Genomic DNA, 24,585 nt, shown 5'->3' on the forward strand with positions numbered 1-24,585 from the left:
CCTTACAAGATCCAGGAGTGGTGGGCCGCCAGAGGAAATCTTAGTTTGGCAGGGACCCAGGGGGCAATTTTGGAAGCAGAGCGCTGTGACTGTTCAATATTTCAAGCCGTGACTTTTCACTTCCCGAAATGGAAGGAATTTTTTGAAACAGTAGCTATTAATATCCTTCCACTCTGGTTTTACTGGCTTATGGCAAGCAGCATTATTGTTTGGGATAGTCAAAAGCACCCCCGGGTATCACAAATGGCTCTCTACCCACCCCCTACCCCACCGCCACCACTCCCCAGCACTTTAGGAGCAGTACAAAAACTCCACTCATAATATGCTTAGGAGGATCATGGGCAACCGTGTCCGCACTGTATCATGATGGAAAGGGAGCTGAGGGGCCAAGGGCCCAAAATGTTGGTCCAAACCACAAACCCTCTGGAGGCTGCATGATCAGAGGCCCTGTCTACTGAGGCCCTAGTCCAGGTTATCGACATGCAAGCCGGGCATTTTCCAAAGCATTTGCCACTTGGAGACAGTAAACCAACATGAAGCCAAAAAAGCAAAAGCCTTCGAACAAAAAATGGAAAAGGACATCTTCCACGCCACAATCAAGACACCAGAGAGAGCAGGGCGTGGCGAGGCGCATGAGCTGCGGGCCGGGAGTCGGGATTCTCAGGCTGGGATTCGAAGCCAGTAAACTTGTCTTCGTCGCAGCAGGCGCGGTCCAGACTACCAAGACCCTCGAGGCGGGTGCGCGCCGGGGCTCAACAGCTCCACCGCCTTGCCCTCCAGCTTGGATGACTACCCGGCACGTTCGGCCCCTACACAAGCGCAGGGCCTCGGCTCCTCTCGGCTGTCACAGACCGACAAGCCAATCTCTCTCCTGCCACAAATGTCACATTCCAAGAAAAACAGTTCTTGGAAAATTTAATACGCCCCCCCAACCAGACTCCTTTAAAGACATCACTAAGTAAGGGAGAGCTGATGTAACCCCCCCTATTTCTGTCAAAGAAACTTGTCTGGGGAGAACAAAGGAGTAGTAGCTAACGTGATCCAAGCCTCGGCTCTGGGGCGCTACACTTCCGTCGCCCCCATTGGCCAGGGCGGGACTCCCCCGACGGCAAGAAGGGTCCGGCCGGGAGCTCCTCAGCCCGTCTGGCGGGCGGCTATGCGCGCCTTTGTCTGGCGCGGAGGGAAGCAGCCAGCCGCCACCCGCTTTCCGCCTCCCCGGTCGGCAGCCCGGAGACCCGTGCGCGCATCTGAGAGTGTAGCTGTAAGGCAGGGCCCCTCAGGGAAGGCCAGCCTCCGCGTCGGGGGCGCGCCCGCACCCCGGGGTCCAGGGCCCGGCCGCAGACACAACTTCCCAGCCTCCGAAGGGGCACGGGACAACGAGGCTCTAAGACCCGCCCCGCTGGCACTGGGGGCCTAGAGGGTGGCGCGGAAACGGAGTTCTGCTCTTTAAAAAGAGAAAAAGAAAGAAAGGAAGGAAAGGAAAAGGAAAAAAAAAAATCTGGGTAAGGGAGTAAGGTTCCGGTGGTGCTCGCTTACTCGCGGCCCCTGGCGCCGAACCGGCTGCCCAAGTCTTTCCGAGCCCAGATATCTCAGCCGGGAGACCCGAAGAGAAGCCCCCAGCCCCGAGCAGCTTGGGGCGAGGGCACACTGGACTGCTGGTCCCTCTAGTGGGAGATCTGGAGGCCTCGGAGGTGCATCCCGAGTGCGGGCTGGTTACCTTTCACCGCAGACTCACAAGTTCCCCGGCGTAACTTTGCCCTCCACATGAGGCGATCATGGCTAGTTCACTGCCGTGGTTGGAAAGGGCGGCCGCCAGGCAGCGCGCTGGGCATGGCGTGGGGCAGCGCGGGGAAGTGGCGCCCGACAATCAGCCCCATTCACGCAGGAAGAGGGGAAAGGCCAGGGCTTCACCTCTAGCCCCAAACCGGACAACCGCTCCTGGGTCCTAGAGCTTCCCGCGCGCTCCCGCCTCCGCCCTCGCTCCCCCCTCCTAGAGCGTGGGACGGGGAGGGTCGTCTGGCCCGTCAGTGTAACCCTACACTCCACCCCCGCCCCGGCGCCCGGCCGCTGGGCCCTAGAGCCCGTCTGCAGGCTCCCGCCACCCCTCAGGTCCTCGAGATGGCCTGCTGAAATTGCCGGGAGCTCAAGCTGACGTTGTCTCTCAGATTTAGGAAGGCGATATCCTCCCTCGTTGTCCACTGCGGCGGTTTTTAATGCTAGACCGACCAGTTACCCTTCCTTAGACTTGCTCTTCCTTCGCACCAGGCCAACTCTGTCAAAAATCGGTTCCCTGATCTGTCCTTTAAGACCAGTTTAGGTTCTGTTTAGGGTTTTTTTTCTTAAGTGGAATTTCCAGGTGAAAAATGGCCACACACTTTTCTCTTTGCATTCCCCAGGCCCCAATGCTTCTGCAACACGCTGAGATTGGGCGACATGCTGCTAAGACGTGCTCCTTTGACAAGTAGAGGGTCCAAAACAGATCTTACAGCCTTAGCTATTAAATGTATTGGGAGAGCTGTACATCCTGTGGCCACAAACCCCCAAGCTGTTATCTGCCAGAGTGGAGGCAAAGAAAGTGATTCTGGGAAAATGTTGCTGATTCTCCCCCACTCCTAAATCAGGCCAGACTAAGTAACACTATTCACCCACCTTATTATTCTTAATTATACTTGGTAGACCTTTGGAGCCTTGAGCTGGAGAGCAGAGACCCACCCCCACCCACCTTAACATTTCTCACTAGCTTTCAAGGGCTAGCTCTGCTGCTCAGAGATTGAGAGGCCATTTAGTAGTAGAACAGCTGTTGCGGGAGACGTTAATAAGAGAGTCAGGGCATGTCACTCTGGTGTTCCTCTCCTCTCCTTGCCTTTTCACTAGACCAGGATTCCTTTAGGGCATTCCTGCTAGGATTGTGACAATTACCACAACAGCCTGCAAGCAGTTTTCCCCTCCAGTTTAATCCTGGTGAATTGCGGTTCTGATTCCCAGGATGGCTAGCTAGTTCAGGAACCTCACCTCTCAATATAAAGCCAAATGCAATCATTTAGCAATTATTTACCAAATACCTACTCTATTTAAAGTCAGCTATCCTAAAACTTGACAGCACACAAAAGAAACAGTTCAGCCCTTCAAAGATTATCTATTTAAGAAGACAAGCTACACAAACAAAACAAGAAGGCAGCAACACAAGGTCTGGAGATGCCTGCAAAAGGTGGAAAGAAGGTCTCAATAGAGAAGAAAGGAGAGCACCGAAGGGTGGTGGAGCTCAGATGCAGTCAGCATGTGGGTATAGACTGGGAAAGAGGTAGTGGACAGTGAAAGGAGGGAAGGAAGGAAGGAAATGAATGTGTATTAATTGACATCTATTAGATACCATACCATATCCTAGGAGGCAACAGAATTTATCAATTACAAGCATCCACAGGAACAAAATTGGCACAGATTAGGTCACAGTGCAAATCACTCACTATTTGTGTGACCTTGAGCAAGTCACCTAACTTCTCTAAACCTCAGTTTGCACAATGATGAAAATAGCACCAAGCCCCACAGGGTGGTTGTAAGGACTGAATAAAGTAACAAACATAGAATATATATCACAATGCATGTAAGTGCTCCACATATACTTGCTGTTATTATTTCAACCAACCCTCCAATAGCCCTGTAAGGCAGAGAGAATCTGGGAAATAGTTGCAGGAAGCAATAACTTGTGAAGTCTGGGCAAAGGAGATGGAAAGGAAGAGATACTATATGGGTACCAAATCTTTGAAGATACCAAATGCAATGAAAAAAGATACCATAGCTATGAAGCAATATTATACTCTTTTCATGGACTAGATGGCTATCCTGGAGAAAGAACAAAGAAATCAAGTTAAGCCATATTTTAAACCTGGGTCATAGGAAGAATGGACCATTCTTAGAAGAATGGGTCATTGGACCAATGATGAAAGAAGCAGAGCTGAGAGAGGAAACTTGTCTGAGAAAGGTGTTAAGATGCTTACTGTCCTCTGAGCAAGAGGAAATAAGGAATAAGATTCTGATTGAGAAGCTGAGAACAGAGATATAGAGGGAAAAAATGAAGCTGTGAAGATGGGTTTACCTGGAGAATGCCCACAACAAAAAATTAGAGAAAGAAGGAGGAAGAAGAGGGTGGAAAGCTGGGCAGGTTTAAAGGCATGAAAGATAGGGGAAGTTTTAGGAATTTGGTCCCTCTCTCAAAAGCTACAGATTCCTAGACTCCTAATGAAGTGACAGGCACAGCTTGTAAACTCAATAGTCTTCTGATTCAATTAGGTGGACCTAGCCTAGACTCTTCAAATTGATACCAAGTGGTAACACAAGAGTCAAATGCATGGCAGCACAGGCAGGGAGACCTGCCAGAGGCCAATTTTCCCCTCCATACACCTTAATTTCTTCAACTATTAATAATCACTACATCAATATGGAAAATGAGTAATCCTCTTCATCAAATATACCTGAATCTATTGTTCAGGTACTAAGGCCTGAGAAAAAGACTTTGGATCTGACTAGCAAGAGATCATCAATAACACTGCACAGAATGTCTGGCTGGAGATTCCAACGTATAGTAGAGGCAAAACAGAAGGCAGGCATGTTTACAATAAAAACTGAATTCCGTTTTACTAGCAGCTTGGTGAACCAGTCAGACTGTGTGCTCTTTCTTTCTTTTTTAAAAAATATTTTATTTATTTATTTTTAGAGAGAGGGAAAGGGAAGGAGAAAGAGAGGAAGAGAAACACCTATGTGAGAGAGAAACATCCCTTTGGTTTGCGGAGTGATGCCCAACCAAAAGAGTCACATCAGTCAGGCAGCATCAGTGTTTTCTTTGGATCTGCACACTCATTCTAAAGGTCAGCATCCTTTCCAAAGTGACACAGGCTGCCTTTTACTTATTCCTAGGAAACGTAGGAAAGTGATGGAACAATCTCAGCGCTCTTGGAGACAGCTCAGAGAACTGTCTCCAAACAGGGCAGGTACCAGATGCACCAGACAAGCACAGAGGCCGGAAGAAGAGTGAAGTAACAGGCAATGGAGCAAAAGAGAATGAGCATGGTCTTACAGTTAAGTCCTGTGTTCTAGTCCTGGTTCCACCTATTTCCAACTAAGGAGAGGAACCTAACAAGAACCTCAGCTTCCTCCTCTGTGTGTTTGGAATGACACTTAACTCACTGGCTTATTAGATTAGATAATATATGTCAAGTGATGGGCACATAATAGAAATTCACAGTAGAAACCCTTTCTTTCTCCTCCAGTGATTTGAAATAACAAGGAATTTTATTTTCTGTTAAAATGCAAATCTCCTTCCCCTCTCACTCTTCTCTGAATGACCAAATACATCCTCAAAGTTCTTATCAACTACTACTTTGACTGGAATAGGCCCTAAGAATGGGCCTGAGCTTGCTAGGAGGGAAAAAGCAAATGACAAAAGGAGAGTGGAAAGGCTTGACCACATCAGAGACAGCCCCAGCCAGGGTGCAGCATCACCTGGGCATGGGCATACTATAATAAGTAGTTCTTGATCAATGCCTGTTGAATGAATAAACCAGTGACTGAAGACGACCAGGCTGTCTTAATCAAGATGCTGTTTAACTTCTTGAACATATAAGGCTATTTTTAAAACCCAAGTTCTGTAGTACTTCACAGAGTATGATTCATAAACCAAAACATGTACAATTTTTAATCGTTGATGTCCCCACCTCCAAATTCTAGAGGTTCAGATTCGCCAAGACTGGAGTCCTAGAATCTGCTCTAAGTGCCTCCAGCACACTGAAGTTTGAGTGCCACGGACTGTCTCCACCAGCTCATTGGAGTTATGGTGCTCTTGCAATTCTCTTTCAGAAGTGTTTACTATGTCAGAGCTTCATATGATAAAGATAAAGACTATTGGCTGATATATTAGAAGTTAAAACAAAGCATATGGGAGCACAATGGAGTGACTGATTTTGCAGAGTTGTGGGGAGGGCAGGTTCCAAGAAATCCAAGTGCTGAGGGAAGGATATTACTAGCAAAGTCATGCGCATGAGAAAGGAAAGTACACATTGCCTTGCTTCTCAGCACTTTTTCTTTGAATCTCTTCTTTTCACAAACACAAATGGTCACATCAACATCAGATTTGATAAACCCCTGTATTATCACCAGGCTAGGGGAATTTTTCCAACTTTTTCTTTCAGTCCTCTGTTTTACAAAGACAATCGTGTATTTTTTCAGCTTGTTCCAAATGTAAAATCATGTTCTCAGATAAGCTGTTTCTCATGGCACAGGCCTCCTCTGGAGATTTTGACACATGTCCTGCCCTCATCTTGCAAACTGTTGACAGGAACAAAATGCAGGGAATACTGGGAGTGCCTAAAGTACAATGTGCCAGGAGAATTTTGCTGCGATGAGAGGGAAGGTCAAAGGGATGAGCTTTTGCCAGGCCAGGCTAACTGTGAATGCAAGAGTGACAAATTCAATGGAGGAGGATGTGAAAGGCAAGTGGAAGATACATAGGTGAGACATCTTTGCAGATGTGCCCCTGGAGGATTTAAATGTAGTATAACAGAATGGATCAGCTGGAATCCCTGCTCCTTTTGAAATGTATCCAAGGACTCTTTGATTATGAAAAACTTTGCAACAAATATTTATTAAGTACCTACTAAGGGCCAGGCTCTGTGCTACAACCTACACACGTGTTTGGCTCAATTAGTAAGCAATGGATCGGGCTTGTTTGTCTGGATGGTTTTAGCTTCACACCCATAGTGACACATCAGTCTCTTCTTGCCTCATGGCTTTCTCCTGTGAGCATATTACCTACTATGCATTACACACATAATTTGATCTACATGAAAAACAAGAAAGAGAGTGTAGATATGATCTTGTCCAGGGAAAATGTACCTACACCAAATAGCTAAAGAGGAAGAGCAGAGACATTAGTCCCAAACAAACCTGACGTCAGATCCTGACTAAAACACTAAGTAGCTAAGAATGTAAAAAGCCTGGCATATAATAGGTGTTTAATAAGTGATAATCATTCTAATTATTATTTGCCACTATTCCTGCAAAACCCTTGGGACTTTTGAAAGCTGGTACTTTTTTTTTTAGTTGATTATTTCAGGGTTTCTCAGCCTTGGCACTACTAACCTTTGGGGCTAACAGTATTTCATTGTGAAGAATTGCCCTGTGTGTGATAGAATGTGTAACAACATCCCTGGCATCTACCCACTAGATGCCAGTAGCAACACCCCCATCCCAACCCAAGTTATGGCAATTAATAACACCTCCACGGATATTGCCAAATGTGTCTTATGGAGCAAAGTTGCCCCTGGATAAGAACCACTATATTAGTTGAGTAATTGACGTTGCCAAGTTTACAGAATCCCAAGCTTCTGACCATGTTGATCATGCTATTGAGTTGTTGGGTGAATGCAATTTCATACCAATAGGAGGCAGCCTCAGTTTCATTTATCCTACAGTATATTCTGTTATCATAGTTTCCTCCTTTTCCTCTTTTCGTGAACAAAAAACTGATCATGTTTTACTCTCCTATTTCCAATGATGATATAGACACCTTCCCCCCGCAAAACTGGTATCATACTAAGTTCCTAAAATAACAGCAACATAAAATCACCAATAGAAACAAGGATTGCCCTGGCAGGCGTGGCTCAGTGGATTGAGAACGGACCTGCAAACAGAAAGGTTGACAGTTTGATTCCCAGTCAGGGCACATGCCTGGGTTTCAGGCCAGGTCCCCAGTTGGGGCACATGAGAGGCAACCAATCACACATTGATGTTTCTCTCCCTCTCTTTCTCCCTTCCTTCCCCTCTCTCAAATAAATAAATAAATAAATAAATAATCTAAAACAAAACCAAAATAAGGATTGTCACAATAACTGTACCTAACTTAGATCAGAATGTTCATACTTAAGATCCTTTGTAGTTGCCATTCTGCAAAGGATGCTTGGGTGTTTTATTCTGAAAACATGTCCTTTCTGTCCACAGCTAGTATGAACAGTGAGAAGATTGGCCCTTCCACAACCTTTACAACAGTTCTAGTTCTTCTCTTTCTAGAATATGCAATGAACACCCACATATCTTGTACTTTGAATGGCAAAGACAGAGAAATGAGGAAGCTCTCACCATTCTGAATGGCTCCTTTGTATGGTTCGATTCAGGAGAAAAACGTGTTTTATAGCATAAGCTCGGAATGGAGCGAGGTGTTAAAATTCACATCTTAAATGGTAAGTTATTCATCCAGAAATCAGAAAGTATTTACTGTGTGTCAGTGATAGAGCCAATGTTACACAATTTAAAACAGGCTTCAGGAAAGTCCAAGGTAGAGAGGGAAATAATTAGAAATAACTAGAAAAAAATTAAGTCCTAAACAGAAGGATTAACTGAAAGCACACTACAGGTTAAAAGAAGGCAGAGCTATGTGAGAGCTGCAATGGTTCACTCATTTGAAAAACATTATCAATTACATTGAATGACAAGACACTCCACTAGTTACCCAAATACTGTGGTATGGGCTCCGTTTTACTAAAATGTGTATATATGTCTATAATTACAAATTTGTCTATGTGTGATGAAGCAAAGGAGCAGGGTGCAATAACAGACTAATGAAGGAGAATGGTGGGTACTTAGAGTGGGTAGGTGGAAATGGAAGGCTTCTCCCAGGCAATGAAGAAGAAAGGGAGTGTTTTAGCAAACCAAACAGCATGTGCAAAGATCTTGAAGCACAAATGAGCTTAATAAGTGTGAGAAACTTAAAGGTGGCAAAGGGAGAAAGGACCTTTAGGTACCCCGGTGCAGGGATAGTCCCAGGAAGAATTCCTTAGCAACATTACCAATCTCCTTTATTCAGTGTCTGGGAATGGTTCCTTTCCATTCAACCTTTATGACATAAGGTATATACAAATGACTTTCAAACTAAGTGCAAGAGAAAAAGGAAACATCAGAAAATGACCAATTTGGGATAAAAAATAGTAATTGGATTAAATGTAAACAACCTGAAAGTAAATTTCACAGTCTATGTATTTGATCACAATATTTACACAAAAGATGCAATTTCTCTAGAGGCTCCGACTCAGCCCTATTAAAAACAAGGGAGCCCTGACTAGTGTAGCTCAGTTAGTTGGAGTGTAGTCCTGTAAACTCAAATGTTGCTGGTTCAATCCCCTGTCAGGGCACATACAGGAGGCACCCAATTGATGTTTTTCTCTCTTTTTCTCTCCCTTCCTGACTCTCTGAAAACAATGAATAAATGTCCCGAGGTGAGGGGAAAAAACACACAAACAAGGGAAGACCCAGGATAGGATCCTCAGTGCTGGTAGGGCGTGGTTCTCAAACTTTAGCTGCATCAGTCACCTGAAGAGCTTGTTTAAAAAAAAACACAAAACAACAGACTCCTGGATCCCATCCCACATTTTCTGATTCAGTAGGTCAGGGGAGGGCCTAAGAACTGCATTTCCAACAAGTTTCCGGAGGATGCTACTGGGGCTGGTCAATGGATCACACTTGGGGAACCACTAGTGTGGCACATTTGGGGAAACTACCTCTCTGTGAACTCAGAATCCCAACCTCAGTAACGGAATTGGCAAGAGATACTGTAGCAGAAGAATGACCAAAACCCAGTTTTCAGTTTTGAACTAGCATGTACAGAGTAGTGTCTCCTCTGTGCCAAGTGATTTCATAAGTTATTTCATCTAACTGGTACATGATGCTCTGAAAGGCAGGTATTATCACCCATGTTTTACACATGTGGAAAAGAGTCTAGGTGAGATAATGTGAATTTCCTGAGATCAGTGGTTCGTGAGCGACAGAGCCAGGATTCAAGCCTGTTTTAATCACTGCATTACTTTGCCTCTTAAGCAAGCAGTTCCTTATCCCAGCTCGCCTGGACAGTAATGCTTCCCCTGGCTCCAGAGTGCAGAGCACTCCCGGAAAACACTCTGATGCCTGACCTTAGTGTAGTTAGTGAGGGGTGGACACAGTGTTCACAGACTCCCAGGTGCTGCTAGGGACCTGAACTTGTACGAAGTTTTCTTTCTTATGAAAGGGACTAAGATCTATTAAGCCTCCACAAAAGCATTATGCTAGGCATGTTACATACACCCTCCCTTTCTAAGTCACCAGAGGTGGTTTCCAATCTGTGGGCACAGTTAAGTATTTTAAAAATTTTATTTATTTATTTTTAGAGAGGGAAGGGAAGGAGAAAGGAGAAGGAGAGAGAGAAACATCAATGTGCGGTTGCTGGGGGCCGTTGGCTGCAACCCAGGCATGTGCTCTGACTGGGAATCGAACCTGCAACACTTTGATTTGCAGCCCGTGCTCAATCCACTGAGCTACGCCAGCCAGGGCTACAGTTAAGTATTTTAAAACACAGGCTGAGATTGGCCTGTGATTAACTTTCCTTCTGCCACTTATTAATTATATGACTAGCTAACTTACTTGACTTTACTAAAGCTCTATTTTCCTTCTTTTAATAAGCAGGCGTTAACAATAGTAACCACCCTAAAGAGTTGTGAGAAATTCCTGAGTCAACTGCATTGTAAAGTTCTCAGCACAGTGCTTAGCACACAGCACATACACCATAATTATTAGCTGTTATTTCTGACTTGTTATCCATTGTATTTCAAAATTGGTCATGTTAGAGGACTTTTAATTATTGCTGTACTAGACCCTGCAGGACACACAGTTTTCTTCTGTTTACATGTCATGAGTTTTGGAATATTTAATTGGTAGATCCAGGAAATATGAACAATGGGCATCTTGATTTCACATGCCCCATCCCAATTAAGAAAAGTATCTCTAGGTACCATTATAGACAAAGCAGAGGGGAAATGGCCTAGATTGTGCATTTCATGCAAATTAAAAATAATTAAATAACCAGAGCTAATGAGCATTGGTTCATGGAGTGATATTAAAATGGATGGAGGGTTGATATCAAGGGGTCTGATAACCCCACTATTCCAAGTATTGGTTGAGTTACATTATGAGGTCGTGTGCTCTGTTCTCAGTGCCAGGTTAAAAGGGAAACTTTCCTCAACTGTAAAGCAATCAGGCGATGTTGAGCAGGATGGGAATGGATGGAGAAACCAGAGCATATTAGAAAGATAACTAGCATGGAGAAGAGAAGATTAAGATACAGTTCATAAAGAAAGGAGGAACAGACTACCTTATTCTGTGTTTGCGATATAGCACTCCAGAGCAGTAGTTGGCAGTCCATTAGTGGAAATTAATTGAACAGGTTAACCAGCATTTTAAAATAAATAAAATAAAACATGACAGAAAATACCCATCTAAAAGGGTATAATTGCTATTCCATAAAACTTCAGTTTTAGTTTAGTTTATATTAAAATTTGTACATGTGAGTCTAAATGTAAATGTATACTAATGGTGGGTCCCAGTAAACAAAATTTATGTTTATTTTATTTTTTTTAGAGAGAGGGGAAGAGAAGGAGAAAGAGGGAGAGAAACATCTATCACTTGCAAGTACCTTGACCAGGGACCAAACCGCCCTGATCTAGAATCAAACTGGTGACTCTTCAAACTGGCTTTGCGGGAGGACACCCAACCACCTGAGCCACACTGGCCAGGGGGAAAAATGTTTTTAAAGCTCTAGAATGCAAAGTATAGAGAACAGCATGCAAGAACAGTAAGTCAGGTTTCAGCTCCCTGCCAAGAAAGTGTTAGAAGAATGATCACTGTATCACCCTAGACAAGGTTTTCTCAGGGTAGGATGCCCTCCCCCATGCATACAACAACCCTTCTAGTGATGATCTAGGTCAGGCTGAGTGACCACACATTAGAGAAAGAGGACCCTGGGTGTGCACTGGAATAGAACACTTAGATGCCCTGACTCTTCAAAACAGAGTAGATCAGACTTCAGCTTCTGTTACAAGGGAGAATAGAGAAAATCAAAACCTCAATATCCAAACTCCAGAAGTCATGGAGCCAATCCAGCAGAAGGGATTGATCCATGTTATGTGTTATATAAAATGGAGCACACATCAAATCCCTGAGGCTATTTAGGATTTCTGCTGCAAGAAGGATTAATATCCAGCATCCATCTTCTAATTGAGGTGATAAAGTAAGATGCCCATCAGCAAGTATATCTCATTGCTGTAAGCACCTACTGGAGTCCAGTGGGGACTGAATACTCGATGATAGCAACGGAGCTGTGCTTCTCCACCTCCTAACAAAGCAAGCTAAAATTCAGTGCAAAGAGCTGAGCATGCCCAGAAGCTGCTCCCACGCCTAGGGCTGCCGGATAAAACACCCCATTGGATTTGAATTTCAGATAAGCAACATTTTTTAGCACAGTATATCCCAAATGTTGCAGGGGACACAAATATACTAAAAGCAGTAATTGTATTACCTGAAATTCACATTTAACTGGTATCCTATATCTTTGTTTGCTAATTCTGACAATATCTTCCTACTCTAGGTTATGTCCCTATACCTGCTTTAAAGGATTCCTCAGTCTCTCATTTGGTAAACAGTGTGGAATATCAGCTCCAGAGTGGATGGTAGTACAATGATGATGATCTCAATGGGAAAGGAGTGAAATTCACATGAACTTTATCCCACTGAACCCCACTGAGCCAAATGTAAGGGCCTTTTACTGGTGGGACAGACTCCCTGAGCCATGAAGACATGCACAGCATTTGACAAAGGAGTTAATAAGGTCACAGTCCCACTTTGTAGTTTCCACACTAACCCGAGACTTGTATGAGAGAGAAGACTCAGTTTCATTCACTGACATTCCCTTATTCAGCCCTCAGTTACCTGGACCCTAGAGAAGGAGCTGACTGTGGCTGTGGCCAGCTGTTCTAAGGCAGATGTGATGCTGTTCATGCCCTGGACCTTTGTTCTTGCAGGTCACACTGTGAGGAATTGCTTTCCTCCAGGAAGCCTGCCTGGCTTCCCCAGACCTCCATGATTGAGCCCCCTCTTCTCAGCTGCCCCATGCCCCCTTGCACACTTACCTTATCGCACTCACCATAATTGGTTTTATTAATAATTCCATTGGAGGTGGAGGCAGCAGGTGTCCATCAAGGACATAGTCCATAGTCAAGGACATTTAGTCCACAGTAAATGTTCAGAATCTGGAAACCCTCCTTTAAGTTTTGGAGGGAAATGGCTTTTAGAGTAAAACAAAAATGTTTTTTAAAGGATGAGATAGTCTAAATTCTCGGGCTGGTCAACCACAAAGGACTACAGCAATGGACTTTTCTTTTTGGTCAGCAGTCTGTAACTAGCAAACCTCTGGGGACAGAAAGGAAAGAGCCCCGGCAGGTTACAATGCCAGCAGTAGACCCTCCTCATTCAGCCTCCTTTAACCACAAACTTTCCATAGGGCTCATTTCAGATAAGGTCCTTTCTCTATTTTCTTAAGAACCTGAGGTTTCCATAAGATATTGACTGTAAAACAGTGACTTAAAGCAGCTACAGTGTCTGTCCACCCTTCCCGGTAGTCTTTTAAAAAACCATCTGAAAAGAGGATAAAAATAAATCTTGCCAACTCTGCATTTGGGGGTACAAAGGTCACACAGAGAAGAGAATTAAGCAGCATTAGATAGATATACGTTTCTGACATGAAAACAACCACACGTGTGCCCAGATGAGGAGTGTCCATGTCTAGCAATCCCATAAAAAGTGCATTTCAGCAGGCAGCAGACAGGCTAGAGACAGAGAAACCACCCTGAACATCTGTTTCCCTATTTTGCCAAAAAGCAGTCTTTTATCCTTTTTAATAATCTGACCTGTTCCATTTTCTGGCAGAGAGCCCCAGGAAGGTAAGGACTGCCTTTTCTGTTCCTGTTGCAGCCTAGGATGGGAAAAGGAAAGAGGGGGCTAGAGAAGGAAGGGGGAGAAGACTGACATAGGGAAGCAGGGACAGAAGTGGGGCAGAGAGAGAGAGACAGGAGAGAAGAGGGGAGAAAAGAGGAAAGTGTACCAGGGAGCAGGAGAGAAACAAATGACATCAAATCAGCTTAATGTGCCCACCTGGAGCAAAACTAATTTGAGAGAAACAAAAACAAACAGGACATATTCCAGAATGATCATCCAGTAAGAATGTGATGCAGGAACCGAAAGCATAGTTCTCTTGAGCAGATGAAGCTGATTACTTAACACTCTTTAGACCCCAGTAGCCCCTAACAAGTGGTGAAATACCACCATTCCTACGTAGTCATGATTGTGTTTCGTATTCAGGAGTAACTGGACACAGTATTATATATTTCTAGTAAAACCATCTCTTTGGCAAGGAAAATGCCCTTTCCATTTGTGTGTGTGTGTCCATGCATGTACCTTATCTTTCTTGTTCTTTCTTTTCTTTAGCCAAGGTAGATAAGCATTTATGTCTCAGAATTTATTGCCATTTTCCCTTTCCTACTCCATTCTCTTCCTGAAATAAAACTCCACCTCTTGGGCAACGTGTAGTATCACTTTGCAAACAAACTTTTTGGGGCTGCCCTGGCTGGTGTGGCTCAATGGATTGAGTGCAGGCCTGTAAGGGGGTCTCTGGTTTGATTCCTGGTCTTGGCACATGCCTGGATTGCGGGTGGGGGCAGGGGTGTGCTAGGGGCAACCATGCATTGATGTTTCTCTCCCTCTGTTTCTCCCCCCTTCCCCTCTAAAGGTAAATAAATAAAATCTTAAAAAAAATAAAAACAGATCTTTGGGGAGCGGTGATCAATTTTATGCCAGAGCCTGAGTCCACCTGCCCTTAGTTGTATGTTTAGTAATTCATTCAGATTTCTCTCCAGGCTTCCACTGACCTGCCCCAAATCATGCTGCTTCAAAGGTTTATTTTCCTATAGAAATAGCATCTGTGCCCTCAGAAACCATGAGAGGCTTCCTGTCCCCAGGTACCCTACACTGGAATACAGAGCAGGAAACGCAGGAAGTAAAGGAAGCTGAGAGAAGTTCTTCTGGTCTTCAAGTCCCATTACAGAAAATTCTTTTAGAACATATTGATCACTATGTGATGGTCTAATAAAAAATGCATGCCTTTGAGTACCTACCATTCATTTATTCAACAAGAATGTACTGAACAGCCAGCCATATACTGTACTGCCAGGCTCTGTGCTAGCTCCTTCCACACGTTATTTTATGTCACCCACAACCCAATCTCTCTGGGAGGAGGGCAACTTGTCTACTCTCCTCCCCAGGAAACTGAGGTTGGCTCTGGAGCCAGAGATTATATTTTGAATCTAAACTTTGCCTCTATCTGTGTGACATCAGACAGACAATTTAACTTCTTTGAGCCCATTTCCTCCTCTGTAAAGTGAAAATAGTTTCTTCTGCTTTACTGAGTTGTTCTGAGGATGAAATGAGCAACATACCCCAAAAGATTGACAATGGAAGAGACTAAGTGGCCCAGATTTGGGGAACTCTAACAATGGTGAACAATTCTGTGAATGTTTTGTTGCAGCCAGGAGGTCAGACCACACCCCTGTAGTTGGGTGAGGTTTCCTGTGAAGGGAATTGAATTTTCCACTGTCAGTCATCCTGAGAAAAGTTAAACTGGGATGAAAACTCCCTCCCTCTCGGAAGCTATGTTCTGGGAATGCAGGAGGAGGAAGGCAGGAGAAATAGGCTTCCAAAGGTGGTAAGATCTGGGGTGGATCCGGGGGTGGGAGGGCACATGGCCCTGGCTGTTTGGAGGCTGACTCAGAGTTGGCCATGGAGCCAACCTGATCCCAGACTCTCAGTGGTGCTAAGCTTGTGTAGGAAATAGACCTGGCTCCATTCTGAGCCTGAAAGTGTATAGAGGAGAGTAGTGTCCTCATCTCTGAGGCCAACAGAGGGTAAGACGATGGGAAGCCAGTCAGATTCCCAGCAAGCAAATGCCACACTTTCAAGTTCTGGTGTGAGCAGGGGCAGCAGCAGTGATGGCCAGAGATATGTGGTCACTGGTTTCTGAAGAAGAGAGGACTTGGAGCAGATATCACAGTGCCCACTAGCCTCAGTGAGCTGTGTCTGAATTCCAGCTCCCCTGGCGAAGGCTGGAGTAGCCAGAACTTACTCTCTGGGTGTAAAGGAGCAACCTCTGAGAATTCTTGGATATAAACTTGGGGGATAACCTTAGAGAAAGACCTGATTTCTTAGTAATATGGGCAGACACATACTCAGAAATCATTCTATTTGGGGGTACTAATGTGGGTGACATGATTTAAACTCCAGGCTAGGAAGCTGAGTAGACTGTTTGCACATGTTAAGTGCCCGGCACCAAGTAGGTGAATATTAAGTCTAGGACCTTTCTCCTTATTCATCCCCATGTATGGGAGTTAAGAAACTTTGGATGCCTAATATATTGACTTTAAACAGATTTTTCATAAGTGTTGTGTCTTGACACATCCTCTCAACATGGGGTGGGGAAGAGGAAATGCATGAAAACATTTTTTTAATTATATGTCAAAAATTAAATCTTCCAGAAGGTTTTGACCATGGCCAAAGGTGTCAGAGCACTTGCCTAGGGACATGAAAACATAGTAAATGTTTAATGACGGTTATTTCATTTGAGCATTCCTCCTAAAGTGCATTTACTCCTCACAATCATGCCCTGAAGCTGGTACTGTTATCATCCTCATCGTATCAGTTAGGAACTTCTCAGAGGATGATGGCACGCCCAAAAGTCTGACAGAGGGACTGCTGGCAAAAGTGTGATGGGCTGGGTTAAGGGAAGACAAGTGATGGAGAAGGGCCTGGGGCCAGGCTCAGTGGGGAGCTGTGACCACTCCTAAGTCAGAGGTTCTGGACCCATAAGCACTGATGCTGTGAGAGAGGGTTGCTCTAGAGAGCTGTGGCTAGAATAAAATAACCTTCTTACCCTACAGCCTAAAGGGCAGGGAGACGTGTTCTTTCCACTCTCCCCTATCCTGCCAGTGCCTCTCACTGGCCACATCCATCTGGAATCCAGATGACCCATTCCAAAAGGTAAGTTTTCCAGGGCACAAAGGAGAGTGCTGAAGGGTGGTGAATGGGTCTAGAAGAGTATCAGAAAATAGTTGGCCCACGATTTCACAAATTAGGAAGCAGAGGCAGGGATTAAGGGATATGCCCATGGTTGTAAAGCAAGTAAGAGGGGGAGCAAAAATCAAACCCACATGCTCTTAACCCCTAAAAATGGTTTTAACATTTCAATTTTTAAGAATGCTAAAAGATAACCTGGATAAGCCAAAGAAACAAACAAAGGAGAAAGAGAGAGATAGGTCACAGGTGAAAAGATTCATTCCCCAAGGCATCTTCATGACAAGCAAAGAGGCCAATCTTAGAAATATATAACTATGAAAAGACACAGTATCTGTGAATGACTATGTCACTCACTTATAGTTCAACAAACATTTATTGAACATTTACGTGTGCCAAGTACTGTGTTGGTTGGTTGCTATATTGACCACGAAGAATGAGGAGGCCATAATTGAGGGTAGTTGCTCACAAGTCTGGCTCTACATTGGAATCATTTGAGAGGTGAGTTAAAACACACACACACACACACACATGCTGATAAAACGCCGATGGTTGGGTCTACATTCCAAGGATTCTAATATAGTTGGTCAGAGTTAGGACCTGGCCTCAGGACTTTTAATAGCTCCCCCAATTCTAATGTGTAGGCTTGAGAATCCCTAGCAGGACATGACACCTGGACTTAGTATCAAGGGAGGACTGGGAGCCAGCCATGGGAGGAAGGGAGGAGGGGGAGGGAAGGCTCGCAGACAAAGGGAAGAGATCTGAATTTAGAGGCCTGCCCCATAGTTCAATATAACCAGAAAGTTACAGTGAGTGGGGGAAATGCAGATGGTCCTCCTATGCTGGACCAGTCCTCTAGGTTTGGGGGAGTCGATCAGGGTTATTAGACAATGGCAGATAAGGTCACATCTGAGTTCATCCCAATTCTCTATGCATTCTCTCTTGCCTCCTGAGACAGTGATCACTTCTCTCTATGGATGGTACTACAGAAAGGCTTTGTAGAGGTGCAGGCTTTGCCTCCCTGGAAAATGGGACTGCCACAGGATAGGGAGTATATTTCTGGACTCTCCATTGCAGGCAGCCTTTAATATAGCATTCATCTAGAGATACACTTTTTCTCCTTCCTTAAAAAAACACTTCTTTGGTAACTTAATTTCATTATGTAATCTTGCTACAACACAGAATTAATTCCCCAAGGAGGGAGTTGTAGTTCATTTGGAGACATAAGTAAAATTTGGAGGTGAAACAGACTGCTGATTATGCCACAAGAAAATAGTAGAACTGTCACTAAAGAACTCAGATGGAACACCATCCCACATGCTGTTCCAGGGACAAATCACTGAATAATTCAGTTGGCCTGATCACCCTGCTCAAGCATCTGTTTTTGGAGACTAGGTATGTTGCAAAGAAATTTGTAGGAATAAAGAAATTTGGGTTACTTAGTGGGACAACTGATAAGAACTATTCTATCCTTCATGCATAGGAAATAAATATTTTTCAAATTAATAGCAATAATAATAAAAAATAATAAAACAACAGCAACAAATACTTCCTGAATACTTGCACATACAACACACATGGTACTTTACATACACCATCATTTCATCCATACGAGGTCTCCAAGTGGGTTGATGAGACAATTGAGGCTGAGAGAACTTTGGTCACCTTCCCAAGTTCACAAGTAAGTGCAGTGATACAATTCGAACTAAGTTGTTATGACTTACCTCCACCTCTACCCTTATATTCTAGCCAGGGGGGTGAATCTGTGTTCCTCTGTGCTCCAGAAAGGATAACTACTTGAAAAGCTCACCAACTGCTATAAGTGGCATTTTTCCTGCTGTGCCTACCAACACCTATCATGATTCTTTCCAAGGGAGAGATGCCAGCTCCCTCTTTGACCTGAATAGCATGGAAACAATGCAGTATCATCCAGTGATCTACTCTGTCAGAGAGAGAATAACCCTTTGGAAACATCATGCACCCAAACTGCATGGCACTTGAATGTAAATAATAAATACTCGGTAGCTATGGGTATCCCCTGGCTTTGGGCCCCTCGCAGCATGTGAGGAGGCTAGAAGTGGACAAACCCAGGAGGTCACCTGCCAAAACCCTAGCTAGCTTTTGGGCAATGAGAAAACAGCCTAGTTAACATATCTACTAAGGAACATGGAGCAGAGTGAGGGCTGGAACCCTGGTCTCAGACTCTCAGATTTGTGTTTTATATTCCCCACGGTTCCTATAAGACTCATTTCCTTATGAAATGCTGGACTTTTCCCACAGGGAAGCTGTAGAGAAAAAAGGTGGTTTTCTTATTCTCTCCACTCATTTGAAGGGCTCCCCAATTTATCAGTGACTCAGCTGGGCAATCCTGTCAGCCCCAGAGAGAGACATGGGGATGGAAGAGGGTCAAACACCTGAGCCCTCTGGTATAGCACATTAATCATTCTGTGAATGCAAACGATTTAGTAGTTAGACAGGCAGAACAAGGAATGTGCATCCTGCCACTGCATATGCTTATCTATAATTTCAAAGGACCAAATAGCTTCAGTCATCAATACACAATTAATTATACACATGAGCAGATCACTAAAAGTTTGCTTTCCTAAGTCACTTCATGCAAAGCTATAATTTAGATGTCATTTTCATTTCATAAAAGGATTCGCCATAGTGTGTCTTTAAAAGCTACTTTGGCCCATGCACTTAATTTATGTTTCCGCTTAGAGAGATGTGATTGCCTCACAACTTGTCAGACACACATCTGAATAAAACCAGGTACTCTTCTCTGTCTCGGAATGCCATCCTTGATCCAGACCTGGGTCCTAGGATGTCTCTGTCCTAGAAATCAATGGAAGTCTTTGCTGAGATGGAATTTTACTCATGTGGTGTGAGACTTCATAAGGACTTACGTCCCAGGATAAGAGACTGACCAGAAACGAAGTACCCAAGGCTGAGAAGGGTACTGTGGATAAACATTTTTAAACAGCTGTCATTCCTGGTAGGAAGGCAAGATTTTTAAGCTAGTGATAAGAGAACAGCAAGGACAGACTTGACAAACGAGATCATTAGAGGCTAAACTAAACCAGAGTGAGAAAGAAAAGAAAGAAAGAAAGAAAGAAAGAAAGAAAGAAAGAAAGAAAGAAAGAAAGAAAGAAAGAAAGAAAGAAAAGAAAAAGGATGAGGAGGAAGAAGAAGAGAAGGAGAAAAAGAGGAAAGAAAAGAACATAACCATTAGGCCACCAAGTGAGCCTGGGTGGCAGAAATACTTAGAGGGATTCTTGACAGCTCTTTGGCAAATGTCGCAGGTCAACGGCCACAAGTCTCCACTTACAAGGAGAGCCACAGGAGGATGAAATGACCTACTTCCAGACACCTACAGGCTAAATGAGGAATAGAAAGCAGGAAGGGACGCATCTCCCAGGTCCTGGAATTTAATTACTGGATCTCCATTTTTGGCCTTTGACTTTATTGAATTCAGGTTATGGAATACCCACACGATGTCCTTCTCGTGCAAGGTGTGCAGCTAGACAAACTCGGCCGCCGCGGCGTCCTCCCGGCCAGCGTGAGCCTGAATGCTTGCAGAGAGAGGCCCCAGGTCCCAAGTTTGCTGCGCCGTGCTCCTCAGAGCAGCACCACTCACCTGCCCCCTCCGAGCCCCCCACCCCCGGCCCTCTGCTGTCCCGCAGCCCTCTGCTCTCCCCCAGCGCACCCGACACTAGCCCAGGGCACGTGCGCGGAGAAGAAGCCAATTCTCACCTCGAAGGGAACTTGCAGCCTGGAAAGTGTCCCCTGGCCCTTTCCCTCCCCTCGCCCCACTGATTTCCTCTGGGCCCCCCAAACTCGCTATTTTCGAGAGCAATTCGAGAAGAAAAGCAAAGGGGCAGACTTACCTAACTCCTCCGAGCTGTAGGGCGCGGGAGAAGCTTCCACAAACTCACTGTCTGGAGGAAAAAGAAAAACAGAACAAAAATAGAACCGCAACCATTCAGGGCGAATCGATCAAACATCGGTTACCGCGCAGGTCCCTCAGAAAAGCGCAGTTTCTCTCTCCCAGCGATCAGGATCCGAGCACCCGGGGAGGGCCACACGGGGTTCGGGATGCCGGATCCACGGGGGTAAGAAATTGCCAAAGAAACTCCCGGGGACCGAGCATCTCCAGGCGCCAGGTGCGCACCAACTTTCCGCGGGTGCGACCCTGTGGCTCCCCGAGCGCTCGGGCAGCGACCTCATCCTCTGCCCTCAGCCCGCGGTGCTCAGCGCAGCATCTGCCGGGCCTCGCGGCAACGCCCCAGAGGCGAGAAGCCCCAAAGTTTCCTAGGGCGTCGGGGAGGCCCCAGGGCGCATAGGCGGAGGCGGCGGCGGCGGCGGCGAGCTCCCGGAGCCCACCCGCCCGGGTGCCCCACGCGCATCCCCGCCGCCCGTTGCTAGGCGACCGCGGCCGTCACGCTCGGCAGCGGAGCGCGCGCTTCCTCCCCACTCAGGGTTGGCGGGTGTCGTCTCTTCGTTTCCCACTCCCTTTGACCATTTATTAAAAATTAGCAGATAATCGGTTCTAAAACGAGTCCTGCTCTTTTATGCTGCGCCTGCCCTACTTCGACGCTTGGGAAATCATTTGTTCTGTGCTTTTCATGGGGAGAAGCAGGATTTTTAGAGCTTGAGTATGTCTTGAAGGAACGGCGGAGGAGCTTCCAATGACCCCAACACCCTCATTCTTCATGTACCTGGATTCTAAACCGAGTCCAGACAATATTTCTTGTCCTTAAGAAATCACCTGGTTAAAGCAATATCTCCATTTCACAGGCAGGGAAATTGAGGCTCGGAAGTTAAGTAACTCATGGATAGGGTCTATCTGTCTGAGGGGAGCAGAACAGTGTTCCTTCTACTGTATAAAGAGTTGAGCTCTTTCAAATATGTAATAGAGAAATAGAAGTTATAGTTTGAGAGTCAGAGTTACAGGTCCTAAAGTAATGCATGCCCGATTGTGGGAATCTCCCTCTCTGGGCCAGAGGCCTGAATAACTGGGGATGTTGCATTATGTATTTTCCCCAGGACTAACTAACCGACTACCCTCTGCCTGGGAGGTCCCTGGGCTTTTGGGATGTGCTCTCCCGGAGAGAGCCTGCAAGAGTTAAGAGGAAAGTAGAAATAAACATGGAAAATGGTTTCCCTTGTCCTTGTCATTAGAGATGGACAATGGGAGTCAATAGCCTGGGCAAACTGCTGAGGACCTTCTATAACCTCAAAGTGATCAGATCACCAGCTGCTGCAACCTGAGGTCCCCTGACCTGTGCCAATGTGCTCTAATTCTGCAAACACTCAACCATCTCTGGCTTTCCTCCGTCAGCTTTTGGTTCACAAATTACCTTGGAGGGCAGAAAGGAATCACTTTAGCCAGCATTGCTCATGAGGAACCAGCCATTCTTGAGCTGCCTAGTTTACCTCTCCCCCCCCTCCCCTGCCACTCCTGACGATCTGAGCTCCCAAACCCAAGAAGTGAATGTGTTTTTAGTGAATTTGCGCACATCACTATTTCCCCTCCCACCTCCTAGAATCCTCCCTTTTGCCCCCCAGAAGTTTGTCACCAGCAAAATGCCCAATATCATCAGCTTCTTATCTGAATGTTTCTTTCAATTTCTCACTCTGATCAAAATCTGGCTCTCCATGAAAATAAGAGACCACATTATCCACATTACCCTACTTACTGCAGCCAGCTACAAACCTTTGCGTTATTCTACTTCATTCCTTGACGATATTAGCATCCCCCCTCACTGTCAATTTCCCCAATACAATTCCCATGAATATTCTTATTTCCAAGTCTACCTAACAGATTCCTCTTACACCCTGGTCCCTCAATTCTTCAACATCCTCTCCCTTCCTTGACCTCCAACTGTCTCAGTTCTCTGTCCTCATAGTGGCACCATCCAAAAATCTCAATGACAAGCATTCTACTCTTCAACCACCACTTCTGACCTTTCCATCCTATTCTCTTTATTACTTTAATTCAATGTCTCCTTGACCCTAACAGCTCCTATAATTTACTTTTACCATGACCTTTTCTCTGTTCCTTACTCCCCTCGTGACCTTCCTTCCTCCTATATCTACCTTAGCTTTCATGTTCATTATTATAATTTCTATTTATATACATACTCAAATACATGTCCCTCTCTCTATATATTCTTCCTTGGAAGAACCATAACCCTGATAAAGTCTAATTCTTCACTTTCTCTCTGCCAGCATCCAGATAAGAATAGTTGGAGAAGCATACCAGCATGCTTCTTGAACTTATTTTTAACTTGTGACCATGAACCTCAAGTGGGCCTTAGTGTAGCCCAGCAATCACTCCACATTCACCTGGTTTACTGACTGTCCTGATCTCATATTACTGTGGATGAACCATCTAAGGCCAGCTCCTCCATTGTGGGGCAAATCCTGTGTCCCCTCATGTGACTTTATCCCCTTCCAACTTAAATTAATGTTTTTCTCTGTTCTAGGTCATTCCTATCAATATACAGACATGCTACTATGTCTCTATCTTTAAAAAATATTCTTTCTTGACTTCACCTCTCTCTTTAAATCCCACTCTCAATGCTCAGCTGCCCTTTACAGCAAAATTCATTGAAAGCATTGTCTACACTCACTGTATCTACTTCTTCCTATTGCTCTTAGACAAACAGGCTTCTAGCCCACTACTCATCCAAAGTAGCTCTTGTCAAAGTCAAGACTGGCCTTGCCATTGCCAATTCCAATGGTCAGTTATTGGTGCTAATAACATCTTTTGACTCCCTGATCCCATGAGTTGATGGGTTCAGGTGGACTTTCTACAGGATCAGTCTCCTTGATTTCCTCATCATATTGAGAAGCAACTAGCCTTTGTATTCTGTAGAAGGCTTTGGGGTCAACCAGGCCTTGATTCTAACACCAGCTCCACTATTCGCTGGTAATTTAATTTTTGCCAGCCTCAGTTTTTTGTAAAAATGGAGATAATAATTGTACCTAACTCATACAGTTGTGGTCAGAGTGCAATAAAACGAATCCACATAGAGGTCTCAGAAGATAGACCATCACCTTGTGAAGATCAAGTAAATATTAATTATTATTGAATGGCATATTCTTTTTACAGCTGAGAGATGCTTTTTTCTTTCCTTTAACAAATCTGAGTCACTGAAAAGAGTCATTAACTACAGAGTATGCTTCAAATTAAGGGCAATGTTATACTGTCCCTGACTATAGAGTTGGCTTGAAGGTTGGCTACATGGAGCTGGCAGCAGGTGTTCCCCACAGGAAGCACCTTACAGAATGTTCCACCAGGCAACTGGGTTCCCAAGCCTGCCGCCTGTTCTGACAGTGGACTCCCCTTTGTTCCTCCTATAGACGGATGACTCATACGTAAGCTAAGAGCATTCCTTACAGCACTTTAGTTACTTGAATTTTCTAATAACCAAAGGTTAATGAGAAAATATTTTTCTTGTTTTAGTATTTGCTCTTGAAATTTTTTCTAAAATATATGATTCCAATTTTCTACCAGAGAAAGCAAAACAAACAATAATGTTTCCTGTTAATCAAAACAAATATCTGTGGATAATTTACCATGATTCTAGGACTGTGGAAGGCACCGCAGATACA

The 24,585-nt window shown here is 44.7% G+C and overlaps 1 protein-coding gene across 4 annotated transcripts in view; it reads right to left on the reverse strand.

Moving 5' to 3' along the window:
• Positions 1-24,585, reverse strand: part of AMOTL1 (angiomotin like 1) — a 149,960-nt gene that overhangs the window by 94,804 nt on the left and 30,571 nt on the right. For 3 of the 4 annotated variants that reach the window (XM_045817878.1, XM_045817877.1, XM_045817876.1), the window contains one exon: positions 20,853-20,903. In XM_045817878.1, coding sequence (XP_045673834.1) covers positions 20,853-20,903 — 51 coding nt within the window. Of the gene's footprint in view, positions 1-1,717; positions 1,989-20,852; positions 20,904-24,585 lie in introns of those variants that run through there. The other variant, XM_045817879.1, reaches the window with a different exon arrangement.

This window comes from Phyllostomus hastatus, unplaced genomic scaffold (assembly GCF_019186645.2).
Source record: "Phyllostomus hastatus isolate PE091 unplaced genomic scaffold, TTU_PhHast_1.1 phas_scaffold_317, whole genome shotgun sequence".
NCBI lineage: Eukaryota > Metazoa > Chordata > Mammalia > Chiroptera > Phyllostomidae > Phyllostomus > Phyllostomus hastatus.